The 25,412-nt window shown below is 25.6% G+C and overlaps 1 protein-coding gene and 1 pseudogene across 1 annotated transcript; one reads left to right on the top strand and one right to left on the bottom strand.

Annotated features, from left to right (window-relative positions):
- The first annotated feature begins 1,596 nt into the window (after positions 1-1,596).
- On the top strand, positions 1,597-18,265 carry LOC113551429 (sialin-like). The gene is made up of 11 exons (XM_026953668.1): positions 1,597-1,874; positions 8,535-8,695; positions 9,260-9,490; positions 10,487-10,574; positions 14,639-14,862; positions 15,076-15,225; positions 15,649-15,781; positions 16,672-16,913; positions 17,045-17,171; positions 17,915-17,992; positions 18,062-18,265. The coding sequence occupies exons 1-11, from the start codon at positions 1,832-1,834 to the stop codon at positions 18,100-18,102; spliced, it is 1,518 nt and encodes a 505-aa protein (XP_026809469.1). The 5' UTR covers positions 1,597-1,831; the 3' UTR covers positions 18,103-18,265.
- A 153-nt stretch (positions 18,266-18,418) lies between these two features.
- LOC113551920 lies at positions 18,419-24,608 on the bottom strand (annotated as a pseudogene).
- Between the last annotated feature and the right edge of the window lie 804 nt (positions 24,609-25,412).

Raw genomic sequence — 25,412 nt, 5'->3', positions numbered from 1 at the left:
CACCCGGAACCCCCCGTGCGCTACGCCTATGAGTACCATATATTTACGTTTATTATAGCTATAATAAGATATAATAATATTATTATACGGTAGTGTAGCAATGGCTGGTATTGGTCGGAAGTAAAAATTATAGTAAAAACTAAAAAATACTTTTTTATTTTTCCATTAGATATCAATTTTTCTTCCTCAAGTCGAACAATAAATAATAAATGAAAATTCTATTAAAGAGTTTGCAGCGACTTGATTTTTGGATTTTAAAACAGCAAATGTAACTACCAATCTTTAAGTAATTTGAATTAATTGTGAATTTTTATCTAAGTTATAAAATATCATATATTATACATAATTATTAATTAAGTACATATGTTTCAAATTTAAACCTTATTGTAATTCTCCAACTTCAATTACAAAAATATTTGTAGTATATGGTTTATATACTACAATTTATTATTCCTTTGTGGGCACCATACTTTTTTAACATATTATAATTGTAACATAATTACAATATTAAAGGTATATTAAATATTATATTTTACACGAAAAATGAGTTCTTATAAAAAAAAGTAAAAATATTAACCTAACATAACAATAATCAATGTTGTTTCGTCTAAATAATATAAATTAAATTAAAAATAATTACGTATATAATTTTAATAATATTGCATATTAGGTAAAAATTTAAATTATCCAGTTTTTATAAATTCAAATCGTGAAATTTGTTTTATAAAATATGTGTGGGTATTTAATATTTTTACAACATTGAAATGGATAACTTTTCCGATTTAAATTTATAAAATAAATTTTATTTCAACTAACGAAACAATATATTTTATTCTTGTGTAAAATATCGATTTGAATTTATCAGCACACGACTTGTGTAAAACTTCATAAATCAGTTGGGACACAATTCGTGTACCTACCCTACTTTTATCATTGGGACACAACTCGTGTACCCCATTTTTATCAATGTGATACAACTCGTGTACGAGAAATTTCGCCGGGACACAACACGTTAACTGCGTTTTTTTCGTTACATTGTTATAATGATACATTCTGAATCGTCAATATTGTGTTAAAATACCTATAGGACCTAGGTTGCCTCTATTAACCGATCCATAATGAAATTATAGGCACGCGTCACCATCGTGATTCATTTTTTTTATTTATTATTTTAAAAATATCTATTATTTAATGTTTTTCCGTTCGGCGGAGAAACTATCAAGTAGAACGCTTTCGTCTTTTATTGAAATTCATTTACAGATTTCTCCATATTCAAATCATCCATGGTAAAAATAAAAAAACCACTGTCATTTTATCCCAGCTCTTATAACCAATTTCTATGACACCTATCAATTTTAATTATTCGCAATCTCATCTCTTCGCAATCTTTATATTGTTATACAAACTATCAATCTATATCTAAATACCATATTGGAAGCAGGTGATTAACCGTACAATATTTTATATTACAATTATGTCACGCGTTATCTGCTTTCAAAGTCGACCGGGCAGGCGTGGGGCAACGAGGTGCCGCTATAGTTTCCCGTAACCGAACCGCGTGGCAAATGAACTTCGATAACAGACCACTTAGTATCGCTTCTATGTAATATTACGCTATAGTATTGTTATTATTACCGCGAGCAAACGTTAAAGCCGAAAGCGCATCAGTCCCGTCTTGACGCGCGAACGAGTGTCATCGTCGTCCGTCGCCACGTCTAACGGCGTTATCATATTTTTCTCGTTCGTCTTTGTATTCACATAAATATTACCGCGATATAATTTATCGTTTTTTATATCGAGTGCCGTTTATACACCTACACCCTGCAGTGCTATGCAGTCGAAAACGCATCTGCTCGAAGATGAATTTTCTGAACGTAAGCAATCTCTTATTGTTTAATTGTTATAATCATACTTATGTCAGGTTTATCGTGTTACAATGTAACTGCTGCCGGTACCTCTATATGTGTAAATTATAAGTGAATGACGTACATATTAGTTAATTATTCGCGGGATTTGACCAGGGCGATTTACCTACTTATTTCTCCTATTTGTTTGAATAATGTATTTAATAAATAGAATTGCTGTAACCGTATTATTATAAAGTCCATGCAGGTTACTTATTTTATTTCAGTTTGCATAAATTAACAGTAAGCGTTTTGTAAATTATTTTACTTGACTACTCGAGATTAACTATTTTGTTTAGTTAATAAACATATATCTGTTTAATAAAACTATGGAATGAAGTTCCAGCCTCGAGATCTACCTCGAGTATAGAATAAAGTAGAACTTTTTGTTAAAAAATAAATAGCAAATATTTCACTGTTAGGTACTGCAACCATAGGCGTAACTGCCGTAACTAGTCCTTTAAGTTGGAGGAGGGAGCTAAATTCTTAAAAATATTGTCTAGCAAATTTTTTTTTAATTTGATTATTATTTATTGTTTCTATTGGTGTTTACAACTGATTTGAATGATAATTCGTTTATATGAAACATGTATTTTGTTATATTGTAAGCAAAAATAAAGTTAATAATGCAATAATATATTTTTATACAAATACATTCACCCAAAAAATCTGGGGCGGCTGACGCCCAACCAAGCCCCCTCCCTAGTTACGCCTATGAGTCTGCAACTAATAAGTTTTATTATACATTAATTAATTTTATTCTAATTTATCTCATTACATATCATTATTAACATATTGTGATACTAGTTATTATATAGTATATTTTAATCTTTTTGATATAACTACTTTATTATCTACATTAATATTTAATATTGTTGTTCTGTTTGTTCACGTGTGCGATTATTTTGTGCAAGAGTACTAGTCCTGTCCAAAGTAAGATTCAAGCATTTAACGTCCAGGGTCCATATAGAAGGAAATTTGATTACATTTTAAGGGGGAGCAGCTTATTAGGATTTTTTCCTATCTTTATAGTATAAAACTCTAATTTATTAAATAAGCATACATAACTAAATTTCCCATCGTGAAATATACATCAGAGTATCGGACTAACAATGTATTGTACTCATTGTACTTAATGATTTGCCTTTTTTCCCTAGTTTGCTATTAACTGATTCAACACCACACAACGCCACTGACGAATTATGTCTATATTGCTAAAAAATATAATAATTGCTAATAAGTCAGTGACGTAGCCAGGATTTTAAAATGAGGGGGGGGGTGAACCCAAAATAATAAAAAAACATAATCAATAATTAACAATACCCGAGATAATAACAGTTCATTTTTATATTAAGTTGATACAGTCTATGGGGGCATGGCTACACTACTGTAATAAGTTATAAATAATATATTATTGTAGGCGTCAATAATCAAGTAGGTAGGAACTAGGAAGAGTAAATAAAAAAATCACTGACTTTGTATGTGTGTGTTTTTATTTTTGACAGCTAAACTAATATGCTTGCGTAATTAATGAGCGCAGGTTTTTATATCGTGAATTTCACCTTACACAAGTGTTATAAATGTAGCAGCTGTTAGTTGTTTCTCGCTATGATTACGCATGTAAAAACAATACAAGAGGCTTTTGAAAATCAATAATGTGGTAACTACGTAGATACCTAATTTATTTGATATTATCAAATTTATTTAATCAATTTCTAAAATATATAATTCGAAAAATGTTCTTACTGCTGAAACTAATATTTAGTAGATAAATTGAGATTTCTCAATCTTCTCTAAGTTGATCATAAATTGCATGTCTTATATTATATAATTTATAAATACAGTTGGTAATATATTAATAAATACTGAAATATTAGAAATATACCAAAATATTTTCAATTAACAGGCGTTATTTCCTGCTCGGCGCTTGCTAAAATTGTTAATCCTTTTTAGGATATTTGAATATTTTATCTAAAATTATTTTTATACTTTAATAGTTACCTTTTATGTATGAGTGTATTTTTATTTTAAAAAATATATGTATTTTATTTGTTTTTTGATTGTCAATTATTTTATGTAATAAAGAGATACATATATTATGAGAAATCAAATTTTATAATATACAACCACAAACTCATTATTATAGATTCTTAAAATTTAGGTAAGATACTTGGGTGCTCAAGAATTGCCTCCCATCTAACCTTCGAATTGCCTCCCGTGAGTTTTTTTTAAAAGGTTACTCGAATTGCAAAATAATATTTACTTGAATTGCTTCCTATTTTAAGTAGTGGTCCTCTTGTACTAGAATCGCCTTCAATAGCTATAATTAATCGATTTAGGTATATCCTTACGTTATATTATAAGAAATATTTATAAATTAAATAAACTAAAAAAAAATAATAATAATAAAAAATAAATATATAAATAATTATATAATAAAAAAATTTATAAAAATAATAAATAGTCAATATATAAAATAAGTTAGATGAAATGTGAAAAATATCAGAATAAAAATTTAAGTTTGTTATATTGTAATCTTAGCATAGTTTTTGTGGTTTAAATTTATTTGTTTATTCTTTTAAGTATTGCAATTTTGAAAATTAATTTATGTTTAATATATCAATTAAGTTATTAATAAAATGTATTTTATTTTTTGTAGTTATCCTAATGTTTTAGTTTCTATTTTAGATGATCTAATATTAATCTAATTTTTGAACATTACGGAAATCGATATAATTATCAATAGTACACGTAAAACTATCGATAATCTAAGTATGCTATGGGAGGCAATTCGAGTAAACTGGGTATACTCGAAATTCCTCCGAAAACACTTGGAGGCAATTCTAGTGAAAAAATGTTACCTACCTAAATTTAGGAGGCAATTCGAGTGTTACCGCACTTAGATACTTACATTTATATTCCATCAATTATCGGGTACAAGTTTATTTTAGGTTATGATTTTTAACATGTAAATTGTACCCACTGGAAAATGTCTATATGACCACCAAAAATTAGTTTAAACTTCACTAATACTAAATTAATTTAAATTTCATAAATATAATAAAAAAAAAGTAGACAAATATAATATCGATTTGCTGTACAGTGGGTGTCAAATATATCTTATTGTGTAAGTTACTGTAATGAATGTGTTAAATTTTAATTCGATAATAAATCATTGTCATTGTTTAAGAAAAACGAGTCTGAGTGAAGAGACTTTGTCGAACTATATTTAATACACTGTATAATATATATAAAAATATCTAATATATATACATATTTATATCTGATATCATAGACGCAATTTTAATGAAAAAAAACTGAGGATGCTTAAGCTCTTCATTTTCCGGGCATAGAGTTGAATCACTGCTGAATGCAGAGGTGTAGCCAAGATTTTTTTTTTTTTTGGGGGGTGGGCTAATGGACTAAACACTTTTAACTTGAGTTATTGAAAATCAAAAATACCAACAAAACAAAAATACATAATTTATTAACATATGAACGTTGATTTCCCATTAATGTATTTACTATTTTAAATAATTAAAATTTGTAAAACAATTCATATTTAAATTTAAATATTTCAAAACAATATAAAAAATACAGTCAATGGGGCGGGGCTTTAGCCCCTTTATCCCCTCGCTCCTTAGCTACGCCAGTAGCTGAATGTATTTTATAAAAAAGTATTTGAGGGTACTAATTTTAAAATTGGGGACGCTAATACACTTTAAACGCTCTCCTAATTGCGCCTATGTATAATAAATATCAACAATTATTATGGTAAGTTGAATAAATTTTTGACAAAAAAAAATTACATTTATTATATTATTAATATTTATTTATTATAAACGTATATCTGTTTATCATACATTATTGTAATTAAATTTCGAATCAATACTGACTTACGAGTAAAGTATTACGGTGTGAACAGTATCATGGTAAAAATAGGCAATAGCTTAAAATAATATTATACATAGAATATAATAAAATACGTAAAAGTTTCACGTCTTTGTTTAGAATCGGTTTTTGTATTAATGATTTATCATTGAATTTAAATTTAACACGTCCATTATCGTGACCTACTGAATTACACCTGCTGTACAGCAAAGTAGTTAGTGGTTACCTACTTGCCCACCTTATTTTCAAACTGTATCGTGAATATTGTGAATGACAAGCTAATATATAATATTTCAGTACTTATTTATTTTTGTATTATTTATTACTGTATAATATTGTTGTCAAAAATTGTTTTTGTTGAAACGTATAATGTTTATTAAACCACCACCACATGCTTTTAAAATAAAATCACACACAAGTAGTATTGAATAAATATGATACGGGTAGCACCGTAGGGGATTTTATTATATTATTATGGTCTACTTAAACTACACTAAGTAAAATAAAAATTGAATTTGAAAAATAATTTATTAAATATTATTATATAGCTGTATATTGTTCACCATATGCTACACAATTTTTAACTTCGTATAACTATTTTTAATAAAATTAAACCCTGATCCTATTACTTAAGCAACATACTTGAAATTAAAAATGCGCTAAAAAACTATTATCTGAGAAATTGAATAGTAAATATATATTATTATTAAATTATAGTATATTTTCAAAATAGTAGTTATTTTAAAAGAATATTATCTTTTTTTAAATTATTTCCTCATTAATACCTAGGTATATCCAATAATAAAATTAAGTTTTATATTATCAACAAAAATAGTGAATGTTGATTAAAATGATGTATACAAAATCGTCAAATATGGGTAGGTATTAAAATTACATATAAATAGTTAATTAAAAAATATGTGAAATGCTAAATATCATTAAGTATTCGATTATTGTAAAAAGTAAACAAATATATGCCTATTGTATATATGTAAAATAAAATTATATACCTATTTACTATAAGCATTGTTCTATCTTGATGTAAATTGATAATTTACTTAAAAAAAACACATAATGATCTGCAACACGAATATGCAAAATCAAGAAGTTTGTCAATATATTTAAATTTTAAGTATATATAAAACGTAAATCATTAGTCATTACTAATTTCTTTTCTATAATGTACATTTTTAGTATATATTCATAACATGAATATTACTTTATATTTGGCAGTATTCATTTATTTATTAATTTTCAAATAATTTTAAATAATTTATTGCTATCATATAATATAATGTATATGAAACAAATAATTAAGAATCTAAATATGTTATTTAGTTATCATCGTATTGACTTATGTACCTATATAATATAATATAATCACTAAATGTCTAAACAACATCATACACAACCTTACAATAGTTATGAGTCATAACCAAATATTTTAGCTTTGCAATATTCATAAATACTTTATTGTCTTTACCATTTAAATGTATTCATATTTATATGTATGTAACTGATAAATATAACAAACATTCATAAGATGATAAAAAACGTGCGATAACCAAATGTTGTAAGTCTAGGTTATAATAGTGGTATGTGTATATAAACTCCATGATTATCCATCGGAGTTTTATTTACTGGTTCACAAGGGACATTAGAGTATTCGCTTTTATGCTTTAATCCAATAAAAATGTAATTTTATAAAATAATACAATTTAATTTTACCTGATTATTCATGTTTTGGGCAAATTATTTGTGGGTAATTGAGTAGTTGAAAAATATTTTATTTTTCTATTTCTTTCTGGTTGGAACTGTTTTTATTATTTGTTACTTTTTCATTTAAGATAATCCTATTGATTTGTGTTTATTTGGATTCTAAATTACTATCATAATTATTAAAACTTCATATACAATATAAGATTATTAAAAATCTATTCTATCTTATACTATCTTTATCTTAAATAACTTTTAGAATGTTATATAATATGCTTATATGATTTGGTGTTACTAAAGAATTTAAGCAGGGTATTGGACATTTTGGCTTCCTACCTAACCTTATTATAAGTACTACATTTAATTAAAATGTGTTTGACTGTAACTTGTAAGGTGGGTAACAAAACTGATGCAGATGTGGTATTATCCTTTTTATGTGATAATATTAATTAGAGATTGCCGTGTGTAAATTGATGTACATTTTAATTTTCATGGATATTACTCGACGTAATAGGCATAATATATTAATGGTACTTATAATTCATTTATTTAAAACTTAATTATCTAGGTATAACCGGTGTAGGTAATAGTTACAGAATTATAGAGTTTTGCTTAGGGATATATCATATATCATATTAGGTAGGTATTAAAATATCAGAATATTTATTTACAATACAATCATATCGAATATATATATCTAGTATATTTTGAAATAGAATTTACGATTGCATTATAATTTTTTAATGTAAATAATAAATTATAATATACCTAATATACTTTCCACGGTATTAATTGTCTTAGCCCTCGTAATGTTTATTATAAACTATCTAATAAACATGTTAAAATTTTACCAAAATGCATGGTTTATTTATTATTTCAGATTTTAAAAACTCTAAAACGCATGTATAATGTTTATGTCTTATATATTATATATTATATGTATTATGTTATTTATTTATTCATATGGCAATGTATTATGTTTATTTATTTAAAAAAATTAATTTATTAAATATTTTTTTATAGGTGGCAAAATACCTGGTGTTCGATACCTGCAAAGTTTTTTATTGTTTCTATGCCTTTTTGCGGCTTATCTATTGCGGGTTAGCATATCTGTCGCAATAGTGGCTATGACGCCTGAAAAGAATTCTACTGACTTCTTACTCGAAACGCATTACCACATTCCTGTTAGTAAGAATACATTTTATTATTACAATATAACCTTATCTTATCAGTTTATCTTAAATGTTCCTTTACAGGGCTCATTTGTGTTCACTTTTCATAAATTTCCTTACATTTATGCAGCATTTAACTAAGTTTCATTATACCGCGATACCCTCCATAATTTGTTAAAATTCCAATATGGTTACTTATCCAAGATATAGAAATACTTGATAGTGTTTTATTGTTTTAAATGTTCCGATAAAAAGATTGACCTATCAATTAAGGTATTGTGTCTATTTTATATATGACATAACCAATCAATATTCTATATTTTATTAATTATTTGATCAGTATTAATGTTTTTATCGCCTTTTTATTTTCTCGTAAATATACAGTGAAAACTCCCCAACGGACACTTTTAAATAGAGTACATGTTTTTGAACAAACCACACATTTTCTAAAAATCTACACCTTTAAATAGCGGACACCTCTGGATAGCGGATAACATTTCAGCAACCGAGAGTGTCCGGTATTTAGATGTTTCACTGTATTATAATATTATATTCTGCACATGTATGGATCAAAAGGTATTCAGTTGGACACAGCACACGAAGAGTTTGATCCTAAGCGCATTTTTTTGGGGCTATCTCATCATGAACTTGCCAGCAGCCATGATTGGTCGCCGATACAACAATCAAATGCTATTGGCCATGAGTATGACGTTGACTGTAGCTCTCAGTCTAGCCACGCCAGCATTGGTGGTTGCTTTCAATTGGCCGGTGCTTGTACTTATTCGGTTCTTGCAGGGCCTTACTCAGGTAAAAATTCATTGTTATAGTAGTAATAGTTTTGATATTTAAAAAAAAAAAACAATAATTCACATAGATATAAAATTAACGGTACATCCGAATTGCATGCCACCTCATTAAGGGGTTTGTCCAAATGCATGCCATTGATAATTTTACTAAATAAAATAAATTAATCCACTGAAGGAACGCCAGGAACGAGCTTTTGTTACATTAAAATAAAATAAAATATTGAATAAGTTGACACGACGAATATTATTTTATTCGTTTTGATGTCGTAACACCATATATGTCAACTTTTCTAAAAATAAAATTCTATTAATTTCATTATTTTGAAATCATGTCATCGCTGAACTTATAAATATTTTTTTTTTCAAATATTTTTTGATATCTATTATTTAAATTTGAAGTACGCATTTTTTATACATATTAAACGATACTTGCTTTAGAACATCGACTAATTGAAATATACTAAGATTTAGAGAGTAAAGCATACTATTCAGTTTTGAATGGAATGATTCGCAAACATTAATTGTATATATTGTAGAATTAGAAAATTCAGCCCAAATAGATGGTGGACATAAACTGTTTGCTATCACATAAGCTTCTAATAAATAGTCACACAATGCATGTATAATTATGTATCGTTTGGTTGAATTGCCAAATTAGAAAGTTCAAAAAAAAAAATTTAAGTTATGTACATAAGTTCATGATAAATATACTTGTGGGTACACGGCATGCAATTCAGATACAGCCAAAATTAATCGAACATTAAATATTTGCAGAAATCCAGCATTAATTTTACTGATAATTTAATAATATTATATCGCAGCTATACTTATACGTACATTTAATAATAATGTTACTACATATTATATAAATTATATAACGTATTGATACCGGGTTTCTGTTTGTTTGATGCGCGTGTACAAGTCTACCTTATGTGAATAATTACAAATATAATTATTTAATTGTTATATATAAAAAAAATTTAATATTTATATCTAGGCGTTCACCATGCCGATGATACATGGCATCAGCGCCAAGTGGGCGCCACCGAATGAACGTGGTCGTCTCGTTGGATTTGTATTGGGAGGTAAACTATTTTATAGAACTATCGTACGAGGCACTTTTAAGAAGTAAGATCAACTCGAAAAATATTCTTTGGTCGCAATAATCATCTTAAATTAATCTGACCCATATACTTATACGTATTACCTATATAAACTATAGCTTAACTTATAATTGTATAAAGTGGTGACTATAAACTATGACTATACACACTTCATAATCATTTAGTTTCACAAAACTTAAAGGTAATATATTTAAATACAGCAATTATTTAATATAGTACATATGTACATACATTTATACATTTTTTACATGCATTGAAATTTACTAACGATTCAATTTAAAAATCTTAAAATTGAAAATTCATCTACAACTGAATAATAACTCACTCTTTATTTTATGAAAATGTAATCAATAAAATGTATAATGACTAATGAGTATTATACGGATATTAAAGGATATTACGGATTTTAATTTAATATTAAAGAGTAAAAATTTAATTTCAATGTACTTTGTACATTATGTACTTCATTATTAATCCTCTTGTTGCTGTTTTAGTATTTATATATATATATATATAGATAATGTATGTATTATTTATTTTTTATATGGATTACTTTTATAAATTATTATCAACGCATTAAAAATTAAAACTCAACCAACGCTATCATGGATTTAGTATCTAGGAGAGATGTAATGTAATCCTATTAACCTCATTGCATACATAATATTATATACTAAATGTCTTATACAATTTTAGATACTTGAAGAAACCTACTTAACTTTATATTTTTATCTAATGATGTTAAGTACCAAGGGCCAATTAAAGTTTCCTAATATTTAATGTAACATACTGTGATCTATACGTAGGTGGGAGGGGAAGATATGGAGGATAGTTCACGCATTATTGTTATTGGATTTAAAATCAATGCCGCGTGCAGTAGAATGATGTTGTTGATGAATAGATTCACAGTATATAAACAGCTTGAAATTATTCTTAATTGCTAAAAGAATTACTAAAAAGAAACCTCATAGTTAATTATTAAACTTTTTTTATTTACAATCAAAAATGTTATCGAGCATAAATCAAAAAATATATATATATATATTTTAAATTTTATAAAAAATATCCAAATTAATTTTTTAAATTATCTATGAAATTTGGTTTTAAATTTAATAAAAATTTCAAAAAAGTTTTTATCGTCATTAATTTATGGATCATAACAAAAACAAAACAATATCGGTTTTGTCAAGAATTGACAAAATTGCCATAAATAACCAGTTACACGCAATTTTTTTTTTGTTTTTTCCTATGATTCTGAATCGGGATTTTTTAACTTTTATTCCTCTCAAAGCCAGATCTGATTTACTACCAGAAATCCTTAAATGTTTAAGATTAAAGCATTGTTATTTCTTCAAAAGGCGATGAAAAACACAAAAAACTCGCTTCAATGTAAAACCAATACTTTACTGATATTGTATGTAAAAAATACAAAATGTATAAGTGTGTATAATATCAGAACTAATGAACACAAATAGTTTATTTTTTAGACAACTAATATACATAAATATTTTTAATGTGATTTATGACCGTAGATATAGTTAACAATATTTGTAGGTGATGTTTTGGTTATTCTAAACTAGTTTGCTGCAAATAATGCATGGTAATTTTCAATTAGATTCTGCTTTCTAAAATAAAACTTAAGTTTTTCATAATTAATATGTAAAATATAAATATATTATAATAAAGTCAATCTATACGTCGATATTTTTTTAAACAGTTTTTAATTTATTTATTTATATGAATTGTCAATTAATTACAGTACCATTATATGAAGAAAAAAAAATATATCGAGATTGAGTAAGTCACTGTGATGGATGTATTAAATTTAAATTAAACAGTAAATCATTGTATTTAAAAAGAAAACTAAAAGGATGAATCGAAATCAATTTTTATTGAATTGATATTTTATGTAGTAATAAATTTTATTGTCACCTTTATAATATTTTATAAATATTAATTAATTCAAAATGTTAAATTTTTATCAAAAACATTGCATATAAGTAAATTTTGCTAACCTATCGTTAAACTATATTAATTGGTTAGTGGTATAAACATAGAAAAATGTATTATGCTTATAGAAAATACTATTATACAAGTTATTATTTGGTGAACATTTTAATTATTCATGGTTATTTATTTTGAATTTTGAATTACCTATACAACATAAAACCGGATCGACTTTATAGAATCTGGTGTTACTTAAATTTTCCTATATTTATTTTAGTTATTCCTGATTATTCAGAAAAGTAGATAAACCGAGAAAATTTCTAGTTGTTGACTACAAATAACAACTAAATAAAATCGTCTACCAGAAACCACCAATGTCGAAGTTGGTAAAATATTCTGCTCTATAGCGTAATGTGACAAACACAAAAAATAAATTTAAAAAAAACCATAAAATATGGATACATATTTTTACTAAAACGTCGATTTCAAAAATAGGCTTTAGATTTACAACATATATACAATATGCTGATAAACACTATGATAGCTTGTATAACAATGATAGTGTTGAAACATTTTAAAAAATTATTAAAATTAAGTAGAATTCTAACAATTAGTATTGATTATAAGAAAAATATAGATATGTAAAATATTATTTAAAAGTAAGTATGTGATGAATGATACTATTTAAAATTTAACTATGGTGTATTAGGTATTTAACATTTTAAAACAAATACATTTGAGTTCATTTAAAATCTTGTATGGTAATTTACTAATTTATAATGAATATGCAAAAGATAGATTTATAATTAGAATTTAAAATAGCGTAGATAGTGTATGTAAATTTTGTTATTGAGCTGATAAACAGTGTAAATATTTACTTACTGAAATGTTTAAATTTATTCATTGTATTTGAAAAACATACTTCATTTATTATACTTGTAAAACAATATAATTTAAAATTTTTATAAATATTTTATTGATTAATATTGAAAAAGCATTTTAAATATAGATTGGTATATTAAATTTGAAATATTGATTTTAAGTCAATTCTTTGTCATTTCCACATATAAAATTAATTTTAAATCAATACATTTACTATCTTTGATATTATAGGAATTGGTTAGTTAATTTGATTACAATGAATAAAATTGGAATATTTTACAGACACCGCTTCAAAAAACTTAAGATAGAAAATACAATTAGAAAATAAAATACAGTAAAAACCGTTGATAATGACACCGACTATTAAGCAAACCATGTATAGGTACCGTGTATATAGATAGGTATATTCAGAGTCCCGTAAAAATGTCTATATTGAATGTACTAACTCGTATTGATTATTATGATGTTTTTATAATGATTATACGGATTTTATTACTTATGACTGTTATTTTTGGTTTATATTAGAAAAAAGAGTAGGAATCAGTGTGATTTTTGTACAAACAAAATACAGAACATTAATAATGCATAACAATTTTTTTTTAATACAATATAAATTAATTTAAAAATAATAATGCAACTTTTACTTTTTTGTATAATATTTTAGTCACGTTTTAGTGATAGAGATATAACTAGATATAACTTATTAATCGTATATTACAATATTATGTTCATATAAATATATAATTGAATTTTTTTTAATTTATTTTATCATTTTGATTTTAATGACAATCGGTTATTATGATAATTTTGATTAGTGCCATCAATGACATTACAAACGATTTATATTGCGTTCAGAACCTAATTCACATAATTAAAGAAAAAATTTAATTAACTATTATTATTGTTACTTATAGTGGCTCTATAGCATATGCCATAATATTTATATGAAGTTTGTTAAAATAATGTTAAATTTTTTTTAAAGAAAACTGTGATAGTGATATTATTAATTTAAAAATACCATTTAGTTCATAGAGGTAATTTTTTTTTTAATGCTAATGTCCTTAAGTATAAATACTTTTTTATTCAAAATATATAAATTTACTTAACCATAAAAATGTTTCGAGATGTATTAAAGAGCCTCTTGCGAAAGAATAATTGTTATACATTTTGATAATATTTTCCTATTTTTATTTTAGGTCTTCAATTTGGCACTGTTATAACTTTAGTTTGTTCTGGAATTCTGGCTAGTACTCGATCGGGATGGCCATCAATTTATTACTTTAGTGGCGCATTTGGAATTTTTTGGGTAATATTATGGTTATCACTTGGGTCAGAAAGCCCAGATACACATCGTCTAATTACACGATCTGAGAGAAACTACATAAAATCATCATTAACCCAAACGGTTTCGGAGAAAAAGGTATAAAAGTTGTAACGTAAAATGAGTATAAACTATATCAGGCACATAAACAGAAGACAATTTTTTTTAAAAAGGGGGAGTCTTTCTACGAGCCTATAGTATAATTATACTCCCTTAACTATTATTATTGTAATTATAATTATATTATTCAACATTTTTTAATTTTAAGTATTTTATCAATTATTAACTGTTTATTTTTTTTACCTACCTTAGAACTTAATAACTCCTTGGAAAGAAATATTTACTTCAATGCCGGTATGGGCTGTTACGATATCACATGCTGGTCACAATTGTGGGTTTTGGTTATTACTTAGTGAAATGCCCACGTTTATAAGTTCTGTACTAAAATTCGACATTAAATCGGTAAGAATAATGTGATAGTATAATTAGATGATATTATGTAACTGCTTCGTGTATTTACAAAAGCGTATGTGAAAAAAATATACATTAGTCGACAAATATCCATTCAAACGAAGACTGCTATAATATTCATTAGATATTCAAAATGTTAGATAATGAATTACTTATAAAGTAAATGTTTTAATATTGAAAAACAGTGGACATTTCATAATAATATATTATGTGTATTAAATATTAAATAGTACGAGTACTATACTCAATACACATATTTAATAAGTATATTATATATTATACATCATATTATTATATCACTAAATACACTTATGTATTAATTTATACACCATTTACCATGTAAAATAAAAAAAGGACAATACGAAATGTATATTAGATACAATAATGAGTAAAAATTGTGGTAAACATTTTCAGGATGGATTTGTGTCTGCATTACCTTACTTGGCTATGTGGCTGTGTCAGTTTCCAGTTACATATTTTGCTGATTATATGAACAAAAAAAATGTGACTTCTCTCACTTTTTCGCGTAAATTTTGGAATACCTTAGGTAATATAGAAATTGCATTTTTTTTACACTTATAACACATAGATATATTTAACTATGTAATGTTTAACCTCGCTATGTTATAATTAGTGGTCAATGATAATTATTGTTTACATGTATTTTAATAGAACTATATACTCAATAATAAAATAAACAAAAACTATTTTTATTTTAATTCAAATTAATTTAAAATGTCTTGCAGAAAAGAGAGCTTCAATCCTTTCTATAAATATATATTAATAAATAAGATCATTTTATAAATATTTAAATTAATTTTGTTTTTATTTTTTAATTCGTTACTTGTATAAGGAAATTATATATTTTTTACAAAAACTAAATTATAAACAAGAATATTGTTTTTAATCGTCAAAATATATATTTGAAATAATTAAATAACAATAATTATGTAAGTAAAATCGATTTTATAAACATTTTGGGAATAGAAATAAATATTTTTTAATATTATTAATTTTTCGTTTAAAAAAGCATTAAAATAATATAAGAAGTTTTAATCCGAATTATGCTATACAAAATCTCAGTAAAAAATATAAAACTAGACGACATAATAATATTATATTTTATTTCAAATTATGTACTATACATTATAATCATATTTATATATAAATTTACTTTTCTCTTATCTGTTTTTATTTTCTATTATTATCGTTATATTTTGATTAAAATTCTCTGTATAAAAATAATAGTTATTATTAATTTATTATTAAAACCTATTTGGACCCAGTACACGTAAAATAATAATAAATATAAGTTTACTCGGACATTTTTACACCTAGGACGATTTAAATGGAATCTCGTGTATATAATTGTGTAAAAAAAAAGCGTAGTGTTATAATTATTCACTGTCGTGTTATTTTTATTGTTCACATATTCAGGGATGAGCGGCGGTGCACTGGGTCTCGTAGTCCTAGGCTACATGGGGGAAAATGCAAACGCAGCCATATGTATGTATGTATTTGTGGTGGCCATTGGCTGCTGTACGAATGTCGGTTTCAACATTAACCATCTCGACTTGGCACCCAATTACGCTGGGATTTTGATGGGCTTCACGAACGCCGTAGCGGCCCTGGGCGGTGTGTTAGCACCCACTGTCTGCGGATTCATCGTACACGATCAAGTATAAATATAGCGAGTTAGATTTTTTTGTTTTTTACTAATATACGACGAGTCATCGAATCGAAATCTCCACCTACAAAAAGCAATTGGAATCTTAGGTTATTCATTACAACCTATATACGTTTATTTTAGACTTCGGTGGACGAATGGAGGATCGTGTTCACGCTGGGAGCCGTCATACTTTTCTTCTCCAGTATTTTTTACATTATTTTCGGATCTGCGGAGGTACAGCCGTGGAATGAACCTAAAAACGAAAACGGTAAATCGAAATCATTTATTCATTTTAGTCGCATTGTACCTACATTATATTTTAGTCACATGTTCTAGTTCTAGCGAACTCCTTGATATACTATATATCAAAGATGGCAAACCCATAGACTATAACTCATGTAACTGTCCAAAAGAAGGTCGTTAAATTAATTTACACGCAGGGAAAATAAAATCCATCCAAAATGTTTTATTTGACCGCGAGTACAGAAAGGTTTTCCATTCTTGCTATATATTAAAATTTAAGATGATTATAAATTTATACTATTATTACGTGGTATATAATTTTACGCGTTATGGGTACACATGTTAAACATATATAAGGTAATATCGGTCACTATTCATTTGAAGTCATTTGAGAACACTAACACTACCAACTTTAGTCTGATTAGTGTCACACAATGTTCAGCATTACATACTCTTGGTTATACCATAAAATATTTTTTAAATATTTGTTTACATATTTGACAAAAATATCCTATGTATTACAGGATCTTTTAAAGTGTTGGTTTGATCAGAAATATAATACATACTATAATAACTAAATTATAAATATTTATGTATGATTCTCACCCAATATAGTAAAAAAATAATGTTTTTTCGTTTACAAAAATATTTTTAATTTATCTTAATTTCCGAAAATACTGGGTATGAAACTATAATCGGAATATGATATAATAATATATTATGATGCATAAATTAAAATATATAATGTATAATGTTATATTTTCATAGTCGGTGTTCGGAGTTTCATGCAGATGAAAACAGATTACGGTTCTTCTGCAGGATATACGTCTCCATCATCGTCGTTTGGTAAATGAACATGAATTTAACGATTGACTCTGAAAAATCAAAAATCGTTTTATTTTTCTTCGCCCACAGTTAAAGTTACGCCAAAGTATACCATGTTTGTACGACAATAACCGAACACATTTTTATGGCAAATAACGTCATGCTGCTAACTTTAAAAAAAAAAAACAATGATGAACATTATTTTTTATACATTCTGTTGTTGTTATTTTTTGGTTTATTAAAGATTTATAATTTGTTATATTATTGATGATATTTATTTTATTTATAGGTAAAATATACTCGTGCCTATTTGTTTTTGTATAATTGAGAAAAATATAATGTATTTTTAAATATCAATATTATATTATTGTAAAATTTTGCTATTATTTAGATTTAAATGTGAAATTATTTTTATTTGTGTTTAGAAGTAATATACATATATGTATACGTACCTAGTTAAAAAAACATGTATTAAAAACATAAATATTGCAATGAACTTTAATTCATAAAAGATTGGATGAATTGTAATGAATATTGGTGAGATTTATTGTATATCATACACTTCGAAAATTTTAATATACTAAAATGTTCATTACATTTTATCATTAATTCCATAATAGGTTTATATTATATACTATATAACCATAATTGATGATGGCTTACTAATGTATGATAGAATTATACGTATCGTATGCTTTATATATTATTATGTATACAAAAGTTTGTTATTTTTATTTATACTCATTAGTATTTTCAAAGCTTTAATAACTATAACTTATTATTATATATTATTATTCATACTTAATTATTATTTTTGTTTTTGGTCTGTGTTGATGTTTTATTATAAAAGCATGTATCACTGAATGAATAAATTGTATTTATCTGATGGTTATAATGGCGGAAGGAAGCCTCAAATCCCGGCATGTCTCTAAAACCCATATAAATATATATATATATATCATATATGTATATATTCAAGATCTATGTAAATATCAAATTAATATTAAGACAAATATTTGTTATATAAGTCTCCATGTGCATTTACCCGAGAGTATGCTTAGTGGAACCCATTATACTGTTAAAATAAATAAAATCACACATATATATATATATTATAATACACTTTTTATAATTAAAGTATATACATAATGATTTTTATAGTTTATCTAATAGCCTATTGATTTTAAAAAACCTAATCATTGTTCTGATTCTTTATTATATTTGTTCTAATTTTATTGAGAGCTCATTTAAAATTGTAAATGTTCATACATTTTTGGAATATGTGAATTTTGAACGTTTCTTTTTTTACATTTTTATGCAGGTAATATGTATCTATTTGTTAACATCAATTTTAGATAGATCAGTGTAAATAGGATTAAAAAAAACAATTGTTATCAATAATAAATTATAGTTCGATATTTATAAATAGAACTTTATAAGTAGATAATTGATCATGACGTCACGTGTCGGCGCTATTGCCTTTGTTTTGGCAAAATAATAACCTATAATAATATGCTATAACAATAATTTGTCAGTGTATTTTAAATTGGACATACAATTAAAAAAAAACTTCGTAACATTTTAAAATAAATGTTTGTATGAATTCCAGTTTTACACAACATATCATGGTGGTTATAGATGTAGTGCCAAGCGGTAGAAAGTGGCCCCCGTTGGCCGTTTCTTAAAACATTCCAAGTCTCAAAATTGGTATCTTAGGATTCGTTTAATATAAAATATAAGGTATAATATTTACTACAAGACAAAAAAACATATTACTTACCAAATACTTTAATATCTACTAATTATATAATTCAATTTTATAAATTGTATATTGTAGTATTCTATATGTATACCTATAAATAATCTATTACAATCATAGGCGTAAATTGGGGGGGGATTTAGGTGGCTTAGCCACGCACAAAATTGTATAGTCTCTCTCCCTCTCTATAATTTTTTAAAGTTTTTCATCAAATTTTAGGCTTATTAACTAGAGAAAATTATAAAATGTGCTACGTAATTTCTAAACATGATATCCGAAAGGTATGTGTTGTGTGAACGTTTAAACTTTAAAGTTCATGCATGCATTTTGTATTGTAAATTTGTAAATATATTATAATAAAATTAGAATGATTGAGCTACGTTAATATTCTATTATTTTATAACTGCAACGATAACATGTTATGTATACGCCATGACAAAATAGATTTCTAGAAATGATATATGCGTTTGTGCGATGTATTTAGCATTTTTTACTATCACTAATCGGAAAAATCATTCCCGGAATGTCAGACCATTTTTAAGTAATTTGCATATGAACATTGAACTTAAATATATAATGTTAAATTAATATAAAGAAAATGTTATTACTAATTAAATTAAAATCTGTGGTTTTTTTTAAATAAATAATTTTGAACTATTTATAATTTTCTATAATAAATTTTACAATAAAATTATAAAATGTATATGTAGGGATGCGGAGACAAAGCCCCCCGCCGCGGACCTGTTCTATGTTTATAATTTTAGCCCCTTCTAATATGCCAAATTTACGCCTATGACTACAATATACATGTATATTGTTCTTGCAAGAACAAAAACCAATACCGTTCTCAACAATTCAAAAATCACATTAAAAAAATATTGGGTAAACGTAGAAGATATACTTTATAATATAGGTATATGTATAATTATTATTTATTATACGCATAAAATCGCACTATCGTTGAGCGTTTTTGAACGAGCACATTAATGCATTGATGCTTTTCATAAATCATAATGCCACTAAAATAACAACTCAAAAAAATAAAAATTTGTAATAATTTATTTTTATTTAAATTCAAATTCACAATAAATAGTCTACTTCACAGCCTAAAAAACACAAATTTCAATTAACGATATCAAAATCATAATATAATATTAATATAATTCATACATATATTATAAACCCACGAATACTCTATCTTATGAGATAGTTCTATATTTTTGAATTTTATAATCATAAAATATGATATAGGCACTTATGTAAGTAAATTGAAAAGTTCAATCTGCATAAATCACGCTGTCCAAAAATGTTATTTTTAAAATTGTTGAATTTTACAAATTCGATTTAAAAATTGTTTAGTCTACAACAATATGATATGAAAGGATAATTTTATAAAACATAAAAATTTGTTGAACTAACCCCTAAAAATATTTTAGGTGATCGTAGCTAAAATAAATAATCATGGTTAAATTTTTAACTATGAAATATTAAAATTGTTTAAATGTAGTCGTGTTATACTTTTTTTGTGTTTGAGCGAAACTTCTTATCATATTATAGGTGCTTAAAATATACTTAAATGTCCTAAATCAAAAGTATTACATTTAGGAATTACTTATTAGTTATTATTATTATTACTATGAGTCTATGAATGGAATCAGACATTTCGGCTTGAGGATATTTTGGCGTCAGCAAGCCGCAGGTTATTAACATACAATTTTTAAAATAAAAGAATTTTAAAAATACAAAATAAATAATATTAAATTAATATCATATTATTAAAGTATACAACAATAAAATTTTATAAATATGTTTAAATAATACATGATTACATGGTTAATTATTTAAAAAAAAAAGCTATAATAGGTAAAAAAAATATGAAGGTATTAGGTAAAATTAATTTTAAAAAAAATGAATGAATAATAATATTTTAAATAAAATGTTAATAATATAAAATTTTAATTTATTTTAAAGAAATATTATGTGCGATTTTCTTTAAATAATTAATGCAATTTCTTATATTATATTCACTTACTATTTTATTTAATCGACGATTTAGGTCAATATATTTTTTAAATTTTTTAACCTTTTAATTAATTCTCCATTGCTTTAAAACTTAACCAAATGCCGTTTTTTGGCGCGATAATTCCACCTTCTGTTTTAAATTTAAGAGGAATTTAAGTTTTTCCACAAGGTTAAATTTCAAACTTGGATAACATTTTTGATGTAACCAATTTTAATTCTAATTCAGCAAAACGTTTTCCTGTAATAATCCAGTTAAAATTAAATTAAATTATTATATTAGTATAAAGTATGAAAACGATCAATACCGACTATCCCAATTGTAGTTATTATTTGTACATTTTGAATATAATGTATATATGTAATAATAGTATGTTTATGTTTACCTAAGCAATGACAAGGTCCATCGTCAAATGGTAAAAAGGTACCATTAGGTCGTTTAGATTTTTCTTCAGCAGTAAATTTTTCCGGATCAAAAATATCGGGATGTGGATAATACTTTGGATCATGATGTATATTATATATTGGTATTAAAATTTTTTGTTCCTTTTCAATTATTAATGATTCACCGGATACGTTGTAATTCTGAGTATAGCTATTCTTACTAAGGTTGTAACTATGGTGTATTTACGAAAAGTCTCTGAAAAGATATTACAATTTAAAAATGTAAGTAAGTAATCTAAATAATAATGTATAATTATTATTACCCCTAGCTAGCAATAGTAAATACCTGTCTATATAATATTAATAGGCAACTACTTTTTTTTATCATACAAATAACACCATATATACATACAACAGTGCAAAAATAGATGTATTATTGTAAAGCTTTTGTAGCCCCATTTAATAAGCTACATTTCTTTCTATAAAAGAAGGCAGATAAAATACAAAAATAAAAATACACCAGTTCTACTGTCAGCTCAGTAAAATAAAATTAAAACAATTTTACCAAGCGAAGTAGTGTAACACGAAATATAAAAAATCAATAATAACCTAACCAATTAAATAGATTAAATTATATATTATATAAATGTATTTAAATAATAGTTATTTGTAATTTATTATTTAAATTTATCAAAAGATAATATCCGTATTTATTTGTAGCTATTTGTAGACTCAAAATCGAAAATACGTACGAAACACCTACCTATTTTTTTACATAGTATAAAATATGAAGAAGTATAAATGCCGACAACTAAACTGTATCTGCGATAATAAATGCAATACTAATCAATTCAAGTTTTAATTTTACAATTTAATAGTCGAATTTCGCCATGAGACGATACTATTGATATACTATGGTTTACATTGAGTTTATTGAAAACTACTCATAATATTGATTTAGAATACAAAATCAAAGAGTTAAATGCCAAAAATGTTAATAACTATTGAAGTTTATATATAAATATACTAAATATAGATAACCAATAGTATTATATCAGTGCAGTGCACTGGTATATGTAAATATGTTACATTTTTGTCTTCTTTTATATAAATTCGAAAAATAGAACATTTTTAAATTTACATATAACTCATTAAGATTTAAGAACTTATACAAATGAGTAACTTAGTTTTAAATAAACATTTTTTTTTAATTATAATATATTATTAATGTACAATGCCTATCGCAGAATATCTCTGTAGGATAATCAATAAAATGTATATGCATTACCATTTATAACAATTTCGGCATAGTGAAGATCCTCCAAAAATTCATTGTTGAACTGTCCATCATTTTTTATTTTCATCAAGGTAATCTCTTCGCATAGTCTGTCTTGAATATCTGTGTTTACAGCTAATTCGTAAAGGCAATACTATGCTATGGCAGCTACAGTTTCTGTACCAGCAGCAAACAATAAAATTGCGTTCGAAATGATATCCAATTCACAATAGTTTACTATGATTAAAAATTAAGTTAATACCTAGTTTGAAAGTTGAATAACGCGAATCTATGTATAAAAATATAACGTAGATTATTGCCATATTCTCAAACATTATATCTTACCACCGCCTGTCGAGTTGTTTTTTAATACCAAATCATTTCTAGCTTTCATTAAGGTTTGTGCGATGTCGTTTCTATCCACATTATGTTCAGTCCTATAGTCAATGACTTCTCTGAACACCGAATAAAAAAAAAATTAGTAGCATCAACGTCAACTGTTTGTATTTTTAACAACTTCATGATTTTCGGAAACAGCATTCCGAGTATATTATGAAAGAAAATTATTTTACCATTGGGTTTTAGTATTTTATTTACATATTTTTTGAAGTTGAAATTATTTTCACTGTTAATGATGTCCAATTTCATACCAAAAGCACACATTTCAATTACGTAAATGGTTAAATTTTTGACGATTTGGTTTACTTCTATGCCTTCAGTTTTTTGGTTAGATTTTTCAACAATTGATCGGTACACTCTCGGATTTGTTGGTATGTTCCTTTGAGTTTACCCGACGTGAATCCCGGACTTAGTTTTTGTCTGATTATTTTCCATTTTTGTCCGTTCGAAAAATACAAGCTTCTCGCCATTATGTCAACTGACTCGTCATTGTCAAGACCGTAGTCAGTGAAATGCGAGAAATCTTTGATCATAATCGTGTTGATCAATTTTGGATCGCGAATCATCAAAAACGGAGTTCTCATTTGATAAAACCCACAAATTTTCGCTCCAGGAAATCGATGATAAATTATCATTTTGAATATATTCCCGAACAAAGGGATCGGTTCTATATGATGGAGAACATTTAATTTTTTCCATTTATCGTAAGTTGATGTTGAATAATATTAAAGAAATGTACAAATAATAATCAGACATATAATTATAGGTTCGAAAAAACAATTTCTCAAATACGAAATCATTTGTATTAGTGACTATATTATATCGTAGTGACTTATTAGAATGAACTATAAATATTGAATTTTTTACACACTTATGTAAGCTGCGTTAATTACCTTTACCTATTTATTTGTTTTGTCTATCAAATATATCGATAGACTTAATTTATCAGTGGACTTTATATTGTTTTACAGATATCACTACAATAATAAATAATATTGCAATGAGATTAGACCGAAGGGCAATCTTATCGGAGAGGTTAGAGGTCACCTAGTCTGTATAAATAATTTATTATGTCATTGTGATTGATTATATTTAATGAACGATGCAATCCAATAAAATAATACGACTATTGACAATAAACTCCCAAATATTTTTGTTTGAGTTTCAAAATAGTGCTTATAATATTTTCATTCATTTTTTCCAATGCGGCAGTACCATGCTTCCATATCCTATCATTTTTGTTGATCAACATGAGAAAATTCTTCCAATACATATTACTGATTAAATTAACATAAACTATATTAAGTAATAAGGTAAGCATTATACTTACGGATGTAATCAATTTAATATTAATATGCTTATAATTTATAAATCAGTTGTAACAATATTATATAATAATACCTATCAGTAGGATAAATACATATTTTCGTGTCGTGTTTGTGTGGTGAGAGGAGAATGAAATGTTTCTACATTTTACCAATCATTCGCTAAAAAATGCTTGTATTAACACTTTTATATACAACTAACTTTGTGATACTGTTATGCTGTATAATAAATAGAACCTATATTATTTTAAGTGCACAGTGGCGTATATTCGAAGGGAA

This window comes from Rhopalosiphum maidis, chromosome 2 (genome assembly GCF_003676215.2).
Source record: "Rhopalosiphum maidis isolate BTI-1 chromosome 2, ASM367621v3, whole genome shotgun sequence".
Classification (NCBI taxonomy): Eukaryota; Metazoa; Arthropoda; class Insecta; order Hemiptera; family Aphididae; genus Rhopalosiphum; species Rhopalosiphum maidis.
This window is presented reverse-complemented; position numbering and strand designations above follow the sequence as displayed.

Coding starts and splice junctions, on each gene's coding strand:
- LOC113551429 (XM_026953668.1), top strand. CDS start 1,832: ATGCAGTCGAAAACGCATCTGCTCGAAGATGAATTTTCTGAAC. Junction 10,575..14,638: donor CGTTGGATTTGTATTGGGAG/GTAAACTATTTT, acceptor TTTTTATTTTAG/GTCTTCAATTTGGCACTGTT. Junction 16,914..17,044: donor GATTCATCGTACACGATCAA/GTATAAATATAG, acceptor CGTTTATTTTAG/ACTTCGGTGGACGAATGGAG.